Source organism: Ricinus communis, chromosome 8 (assembly GCF_019578655.1).
Source record: "Ricinus communis isolate WT05 ecotype wild-type chromosome 8, ASM1957865v1, whole genome shotgun sequence".
NCBI classification, from domain to species: Eukaryota; Viridiplantae; Streptophyta; class Magnoliopsida; order Malpighiales; family Euphorbiaceae; genus Ricinus; species Ricinus communis.
In genome coordinates, this window is record NC_063263.1 from 16,005,111 (window position 1) to 16,014,578 (window position 9,468).

Consider the following 9,468-nt stretch of genomic DNA (forward strand, 5'->3'; position numbering starts at 1 on the left):
CTTAGTAAGTAGATACCTTTTATTGATACACTGAATTTTGCTAGAAAATGAGAGATCATGCAACAATGAGAATTAATGTGGTAATGAATTCGATGCTAAAAGAAAAAGGTTAGAGAATTTGCCACCGAAATCATACGTATAATATTCATAATGTCAAATTCTGGAATATAAATACAAAAAAATAATAAAATTACATATTCAGTTAATAGTCCAATGATAAAAATATAATATTAAATTTCTTCATATTATTTTTAGCATGGGAAACAATATATATTTATTTTTTCAGAAGACAGAAGAGAAATTTATTTGAAATTTCTTATCGAACGCTCATTTTATCTTAATAGCTTTTTTAAGATACTTTTGATTTGCTAAGAAAATTATAATTCAGTAGAGAGGTTTGAATACTAAAATTATTTTTTAGTTTTAATATTTAATTTTATTGTGAAATTATATAACCATAATAAAATATGTTAATATTTTATTATATTATACACATAAGATTAACTAAGACAAAACAATACTACAGTGAAATAAAATATAGCATAATATATATTTTTAAAATTTTATATAAAAAATTTAAAATAAAATTTAAAAAATATATAATTTATTATAATAAAAATTTATTTCTATTTATAACTGGTCTACAGATACAGAGATTATTCTATATAAAGTATCATTTTTACTTTACCTCTTTGGTCAAAAATACCTTTGTCAATGTCAATTTTATAAAAGAAATATCAAAGCAAGAAAAAATATTAATGGAAAAGAAGAATGGCACCTTGAACCTATGAAAACATTATTTTTTGTCTATATGATTAGAATGTTTAACTAGGGTTCACATGCAAATAATGGCCATATTGTTGAAGTAGTTGCACAAATTATTTAATAAAGATGACAAGTGCTTAAAATAATTACTCAAATTAATGTCAACTTAAAGAGTTAAGTGTTGAATCCATTTACTTAATAATCCCTAATTCATTCATTAGTCCAATCATTGCCTCAAGATCTTAATTCATTGATCAACATTAATTTTGCAGCAATGAGTTAGAAACAAAAAATGAATTTGAATCTGTTTTATGTCCTAAAATCTTAATCACTTTACTTATTTTAATAAAAACTACTTAAAGTCCAATTAATTAATTTCCCCATTATTTTTCTTTGAAAAATTGTCCAACATTCACTTTCCTTTTAGGAATAATCTAATAGCTCAAATAAGAAAAATTACAATAATTTGTCTATAAATAAAATTAGATATTCTTCTACGTATTCTCTTACAAAAAATAAAAATACAACATCTAAATGGTTTTAAATAAAAATCCATCTAAAATATGACTTTTCTTTATTAAAAGAAATTTGAAAAGAACAAAAAAGAAAATGAAAGAGATTTGATTGGACGGTCAGCAAGACAAAACACATACCATATAAAAGAATTTCACATAAATAACATTTATTTACTTTGTGTGTACACAATTGATAAATAAAATAATTTATAATTAATATTAATTATTTATTAATTTAATTTATCCGATTATATACATCCTTTTCGATCCCGAAGGTGTTGTATGGAGGATGGAATTTTACGCGTGCTAATGTGCGCTTGTATTGTAGCCTTTATATATGCATGAACCTATTGAAACCCACTCCTCAAAGCTCTCCCTCTCTCTGTCTCTCTCTCTCTATCCTCTTAAGCTTTTGAGTGTTGTGGTGGGTCATTTCAGGATATTTCCATTACGATTACTTCCTTTCTTTCTTGATTTTCTTGAGAGGAAAAGAAAAGAAAAAAAAAAATTTAAAAAGAAGACATACACATATATGGAGGTAGAGAAGGAAATGAGGGTATCAAAATTCAAAAGAATCTGTGTCTTTTGTGGCAGCAGTCCTGGAAAGAAAACTAGCTATAAAGATGCTGCTATTGAACTTGGAAAAGAATTGGTAATACATAGAAAACCACTTTTAACTCTTCTGCTTTTGCTCCTCTTTCTCTTGTTTCTTTGTTTTCATTTCTCCCTCTCTGTGTGTTCCCCTGTTTTTTCTTTTTTCGGCTCTGTTTTTTTCTTGCACTTCTTCTTCTTCTTGGTTTCTTTTTAACCTGTTCCAATTCTTGATCAAGAAAATGAAAAGCAAGACTCTGTACTTTCTTGTAACATGTTTATATATATGCTTTAATGGTTTTTTCTTTTTTTGAAAAACAAAATTATTAACTGATGGTTTGTGAGGATATTCAATAAATTTGTCCCAAGTTCTTATACTCATTGTACTACTCTTTCTCAACTATTTTTGTCTTGTTTTATATAATTTCTTTTGTACCTTACTTGAATTTTACTTTCCACTCTCTCTTTCTTTGAGCCACATTTTGCTTATATAACATGTCTTTTCTCAAATTTATATAGTTACTAATTCTACATTTAAAATACTTTATTTCTTCAACAGTATAATATTTAATTTCTATTCTCTTTTTTTTTTCTCTTTTCAAATGTTTTTATTCTAATCAAAATGTACTTACATGGGTACTTCATTTCTTCTTCTTCTTCTTTCTTTTTCTTTTCTGACTTTTCCCTTTTTTTGTTGGGTAATATCTTAACTTACAGGTTGCAAGAAATATTGATCTTGTTTATGGAGGAGGGAGTATAGGTTTGATGGGACTAATCTCTCAAGCTGTTTATGAAGGGGGTCGCCATGTGATAGGGTAATAATTTATGCCTTGTTCAAGTAGCTAAGCATATAAAATCTTATTCTGCTTCTTGAAAACTTATTATGTTTTTGTCATATTATTGTCTGTGCAGAGTTATCCCAAAGACACTCATGCCTAGAGAGGTATATTTTGCTGCTCTTACTATTATTTCCCAAAGTCTTTCTATTTGTAGTGTTCTTTTAATGAAAATGACAAATGAGAAGGGAAGGGAAAGACACAGAGAAAGATCATTATCTGTTTTTTTTTTTTTTTTCCAAAAACAAAAATTCTCTTAAATAAAATTAAAATTTATCTCTTTTTTTTTATTTAATTTTCTTTTTCTATGGTGGCTACTTTACATGAATTTCTACCTCACCTTTGTTATCTGTAAAAAATGAGATTTTTATACTTGTCTTTTCCAAGCTCATATAATAATAATAATAATAATAATATTAAGATAATATATTGGGGTATGAACATTAGTTTCATATGGTGTTTACATTTTTGTTTTATTTTCTCCTCTCTTTCATTTCATGTTACATGCTTTTATGACTTTGTTTGAGCCCACCCACATCTGCTACACCATCATTACTTCCTTCTCTGTGGATAACTCTCTTTCTCTCTCCCAAAAATAAAAACAAATTAAATAAATAAAATGAAAGAACAGTAGTGTCTTTATTGGAGCACATTGTTTTTGTATTGACTTGGGGTCCTGCAATTTTTTATTTTTATTTATATATATATATATATATTTTTTTTTTCAATTTCAGATAACTGGAGAAACAGTAGGGGAAGTGAAAGCAGTTGCTGATATGCACCAAAGAAAGGCAGAGATGGCTAGACAATCTGATGCCTTTATTGCCTTACCTGGTGGGTTTATAACCTCCAAACATTACTGCTTAACATCTTCTAGCAACCTCAGAAAGCTTAATTCCAAATTTACTACTTATATATATAATTTAATTTGAGGGCAAGCCTCTGGTGCAATGGTAAAAATTGCTTTTCATTTTGATCAAATAGTAATTAATACATCAGACTTTCTTGGAACCCTATTATTTATACATTACATCCAAACCAATATTCTTGAAAAATAATTTATTAGCTGATAAGATTTGATGGAAAATATGAACAAAAGCAAAAGAAATTATATCTCATGTTGAGAAAAGGAAAGACAGGAATTTTGTATGGTGCTATTTTGTGTCAGAAAAATACCCAAATGGCATAAGTTGACCAATGGAAAAGAAGTAAGCTTTTTTTTCAAGTTTCTTGTACTGTAATGAACTGGTTTAAAATTTCAAATATTTACAAACAAAAAAAGACCCATTATTAAGAGAGAGCAACACTGCCAAACTCCTGGTATCCCACACTCTATTATTCCAAACTTTCTCCTTTCCTTTAACCCTCTGACCCTGAAAATTAAGGTTTTCTGTTTGGGACTTCATACGTCTTTTTTTGTGGTTAATATGCATTGGCATGTGATGTAACTGTAAAGCACCCAATTCACCAATTAAGGACAAAGATTGAAAATTATTGTGAACTCTTCTAGCAAATGATTACTTTTTATCTACAAATTGGGGGGGAAAACTATTCCTTACCTTAGTTATGATCATTTTTCTTTTTTGGTGCATAGTCAAACAATTTAAAGAAGGCAGAATGACCCTTATTTGTTTTGGTCTTCCCCTGACCCAACTATAAATAAAGTATGGGCCAAGCCATTTTGGAGCATAGTTTAGAATTATGGCCTAAACCCACTAAATTTTTATCTTTCTTTTAGTTTCTTGGTGACCATATGGACATAAATAAGATAAATATCCTATTTCTTGACACTCCAGAATTGGCTTCTCCTTTTATATATAAAGAAAAAAATAAAAACTTATAAAGCATTCATCATTATCAATACCTCAGTTACAAAATAATGTTGTAGGAAGTAAGTTTGATTGAAAATTCTGCAATGGGTTATCCTTGAAGGTGGTTATGGGACACTTGAGGAGCTGCTTGAAGTCATAACTTGGGCCCAACTTGGCATCCATGACAAACCGGTAAACCACCTTTTCCTCCCTCCTTTTGATCTTTTTGTGTTCATATTTAATCTGCCTCATTCAAATTTGTTGTTACCCTTACCTCCACATTTGTCTAATTACTAGCAGCCATTCTGTATTCTTGTTATTTTATGAGGGAAAGCCATCCCCTTATTGATTAAAATTTATCACATTTATAATGAATTATAAAAAAATTTTATAATGTAATCCACAATCCATTGAGTTTTCAGTGAATAAAAGATAAAATTCTATTGAGATTAAGTAGTATATAATCAAAATTAGGGATAATCACTTTTGGGATGAAAATGGCTAAGAAATGTTGTCTGTAGGTGGGATTGCTTAATGTGGATGGATATTACAACACATTGTTGTCATTTATTGACAAAGCAGTAGAGGAAGGCTTCATTAATCCTACTGCACGCCATATCATAGTCTCTGCTCCTACCCCTAAAGAGTTAGTCAAGAAAATGGAGGTAAAATTCTCCATTTTAGTTTCTATTTATTTATTTTTACGACTATATGGTTCTTTATTTAATTCTTATGTGATTATTTTTGCTTATTTGGTTACATATTTAATTTTTCTTTTATTTCAGGAGTATTTTCCGAGGCATGAAATAGTTGCCCCAAAGCTCAACTGGGAGAATGAACAATTAGGGTATTCTCCAAAATATGAAATTTCAAGGTGAAGAAGAGCTTGGAAAAGAGAGAAACACAATTTGGCAATCAGAATGCACTAATTTTTAGATGACCAAAATGCTCCCAAAGTGGGATTCTTGTTTTTTTTTTTAAATCCCCTTTTATCCTCCTTCTTCCTTTTTTCTTTTTCCCTTCTTGTTCTGTAAACTAGACAATATTGACATCGAAATTGGAAGCTTGACTATCTGTTTCAATGAGCAATTTGGTGTTTCTAGTTCTTCAGTCAAGTATCTTTACAAAGGTGTAGGGCAGATGATAAAAAATTTAAGCAACAAAACTTTCTTTTTAGTCTGAGATGCTTTTAGTGAATTTGTTTCCTGAATTGCTTTTAGCGAATTTATTTCTATTAATACGATTGTGGCTTTATTTTATTGAGACAAACATATTAAAATGTTACGTGATTTTGCATTCTAGTATGTATTTTTTTAGATAAAGAGAAGTATATGGTTGTAAATCGTAATAAAAAAAATTATGTCTCGCTTTATAAAGTCTCAATTCACAGGAATTCAATTATTTTTAATCTGATCAATTATTATTATTATGTTGTCCATATTTGATAATATAATTTTAAAATTTAATAATTTGAAATATCGTTATTTGACTGTCAAACCGATCTCATCATATTAATAATTTTCTAAACAATAATTACCGGTCAAACAATGAAATTATGAGTTGTTAAACTCTAAACTCGTATTATCGAATACAGACAACATGATAATAATGACCGATCAAAGTAGAGATGACTAAATTTTTGTAAATCAAAATTTTTTAATGGCGAGATATTTTTTTTGTCACGATTTATAACTATATATCTTTTTTAAAATATAAAAAAAAATACTAAAATTTGTAAAACAATGAAATCACATGGTCTCATCACTATTTTATTTTACATACATAGAATATTATGACCTAAATTTCATTTATTAGGAAGTTTAGGGTCCATGATCTACACTGGAAGGATAATTATCTGTTTATTTTTCACATTTATTATAAAAAGTGATAGCTCTCAAGGAAAATAATTCAAATTCAAAACTTTCTAATTCTATTAGATTTTTGATATAAGGATGGAGCTGAAAATGTAAATCAAACTTGAATTATTGTTTATTATAAGATATGCATTAAAAACACAAATCTATGGATTCCAAATGTAAAATACTCCTATGCATCTTAATGACATAGAGAAATTTAATTACTCTATAGAATTGCAAAAACCCTTGCATTGATTTTATGGCATCAGGATTAAATCCATTGACAAAAAGCTTCATCAATCACTACATTAATTAATTTATATGTCTGTTAGAACTTAGAACATCAATCAATCCCTGCATTTAAACAATACATTTCCGATTTTGAATTAAAGGGAAGAAAAAAATGCAGAAAATCTGGTTGACATGTTTTGACAAGAACATGGGTCCACCCGGTGGGTTTAGCCAATGAAACTAGCTGGGCCTTGGCTCAACCCAATCCAACATGAATGCGATCCATCTATTCTTCCTGGTAAACCCATACCAGCCCAAGATACAAAGTACAAGGAAAATCGAAATCTGCTACCTGTTAATTCACCAATCCAATTGTTCGTCTATTAAAGTTTTTTCTTTTTTTTTTTAAGTCTGCATTCTGTTAAACAAAAAAACAAATTAATTTATTAATTGGTACAGAAAGACTTAAAATAGGGAAATGTAATATCACATGAGTGCTAAATAAGAGACGCATCGCTTTCTTGAAGGGTTTTAGGGAAAAGTACAAGATTTCCTCAATCTTTCGGCATAAGAAGTCTGAAGTCTTTTCTGCTAACATTTTAATATTCCGAGAATTATACTACTTAGTAATTTATATATAAATTATTAATATCGTTAATAATTTAAGCCATTAAATTTTATATAAAGTCTAATCATTGTAAAATTGATCTTGTATGATAGATGCAAAGTGTAGAGTTTGAATTTTGTCAGATCATTCAAAATTCATCGCATTTGACTAAAATTAAAAAAAAAAATTGATTTTGTGAAATTATTTTCTCTCTTTTTTATTTTTTTATTTTTTCAAATTTTCTTCCTAAACTGGATAAAAATTAACATGGCTAATCTTAGATGAAAGTTAAATTGGTAAAGAATAAAATAGTGATGGAAGCACAAAAAATTACACTTAGCGAATGAGTTACAACTATTGAATTAAATAGTGTTAGTGAATTTGGATGTAAATATTTAACTCTCAGCACTGATGTGTACTAAAAAATCATTAAACCTTTTTCTATCAAAATATTAAAAAATCAGATTTTGTATTTTTCTTTTTTTCTTATGGATAAATTATTAGATAGAGTTAGTTTAAAGTTAAGAACTTAGTCAATAAATACATACTAACAAATGAATTCATATTATTTTATCATCTAATAACTATATAATCTTTTGTTAATGAAATTAAACATTGACCCCTTTAATTCAAAATTGGGAATGAGAATTGAATAGAAATGAAAAAGGTAATAATTATATTTCATATATTGTTTAGTTGAGTATGGAATGAAAATCGAATTCATATGTTGTTGACACCAATAATAATATTTAATTATAGTTAAAAAAATAAAATTTAATTTATAATTACTATATGCAACAAATATATATAAAATAATATTTAAATAAATAAAAAATTATCATTCCACTTGTTTGACTATTTATACTTGAATTCGCTTTATTCCTATAAAAGTGAGTTTTTCATTTCTTAAGGAGAAAGAGAAATGAATGATTCCTATTGATAGATAATTCCATTTCAATTGAATAGTAATTTTTATTGAACCAAACATTAATAATTGGATATTCCTATTTTCATCATCACTCCATTATTTTCTGAATTAACATCCCTAAATCAAATAAGACAATAGTCATGCTAAAAAGTTTATTGAAAATAGTACTTTTCTCTTAAGGATTAAGAGGAAAAAAATACAAGGAAACCAAATCACATTGAAAGTAAACTTGTAATGGAAATTTAATTTCTTAATTTTTTACTATTTTAGTATTTTATTTTTATTTTTTTATAAAAAAATAAAATCAAATATCTCAATTTTACTTTTCGTCCTTTTATTTTTAGCTCCTCCGCCATAGTTTTTCATTTTTGTGTCAAGGTTGTTAGTTAGTCAGGGATTCTTTTGTATATAAACAATGATCTTGAGTTGAATATACTGAAATTTTCCTTCTCTCCATTATTTGTGCATCATTCTGTAGTTGGAAAATAAACATCGAATGGAACATTATGTTTATCATAATTTCAAATTAGAAACAATTTATTAATGTAAATTAATAAGACGTACTCTTAGTTTTTAATTCATAATATATATATACATAAAATTTATTTCTCTCCTTTTCAATGAGGTAATTGTTACTATTATTCAAATTGTCCGTTTCAATTAAAATATATTATTTATAAGAGCGTACGATTTATAATATAATTTTTTTTATATAATCTCGTAAATCAGTTTTTCTTTTAAAATAATAAAAGAAAAGCCTAATTAACAAAACATGCTTAAATGATAAGAGGATCTTTTTTTTTTTTTTTAAGAAAAACTTACTTGAGTATTACGTGAGTGGAAGAGGTTGCTATATTCTAAGTAATAGTTGATATCAATTTCTACAAATAAAAAAATAATAATGATATAATGTTTTAACAATTTTATTGAATTCAACACATTGTTAACTTTTCTAAAGGCAATTTCTTTGAAAGAAGCCATCATTCACTAAACAAAGATTGGTATAGAAGTCATTTTTACCTATGAAATTGTCTCATTAAGAAAAATAAAAAACCTTTAAAAAGAAAAAAAAGAAAAGAAAAAGAGCTCAACTAAAAATAAAGCAATGTGTATATAAAAATAATCAATCTGAACAACTCAAAATCACAATCTGAAAAAAGCAAGATATGCTATTAGGTATTTACAATATTAGGCATTTACAACTATCAATCTTTAAAATCAAGTACCATGTAATTGAAAAAAGAAAAATCCAAAATAAAAAATTATTTAAAGAAATCTTGATATTAATTAAGGTAGGCAAATTGGAATCCTACAAATCTCCTTAAGAA

The 9,468-nt window shown here is 27.0% G+C and overlaps 1 protein-coding gene across 2 annotated transcripts; it reads left to right on the top strand.

Annotated features, from left to right (window-relative positions):
- Positions 1–1,626: 1,626 nt before the first annotated feature.
- LOC8266262 (cytokinin riboside 5'-monophosphate phosphoribohydrolase LOG1) lies at positions 1,627–5,628 on the top strand. Of its 2 annotated transcripts, none has more exons than XM_002529887.4 (7): positions 1,627–1,932; positions 2,589–2,686; positions 2,784–2,814; positions 3,442–3,541; positions 4,640–4,710; positions 5,040–5,183; positions 5,304–5,628. In XM_002529887.4, exons 1-7 carry the CDS (start codon positions 1,813–1,815, stop codon positions 5,394–5,396), a joined length of 657 nt encoding a protein of 218 aa, XP_002529933.1. In that variant the 5' UTR covers positions 1,627–1,812; the 3' UTR covers positions 5,397–5,628. The 2 variants fall into 2 exon arrangements, with proteins under 2 accessions (XP_002529933.1, XP_025015004.1); XM_025159236.2 differs by lacking the exon at positions 1,627–1,932 and adding an exon at positions 2,000–2,120.
- Positions 5,629–9,468: the final 3,840 nt, after the last annotated feature.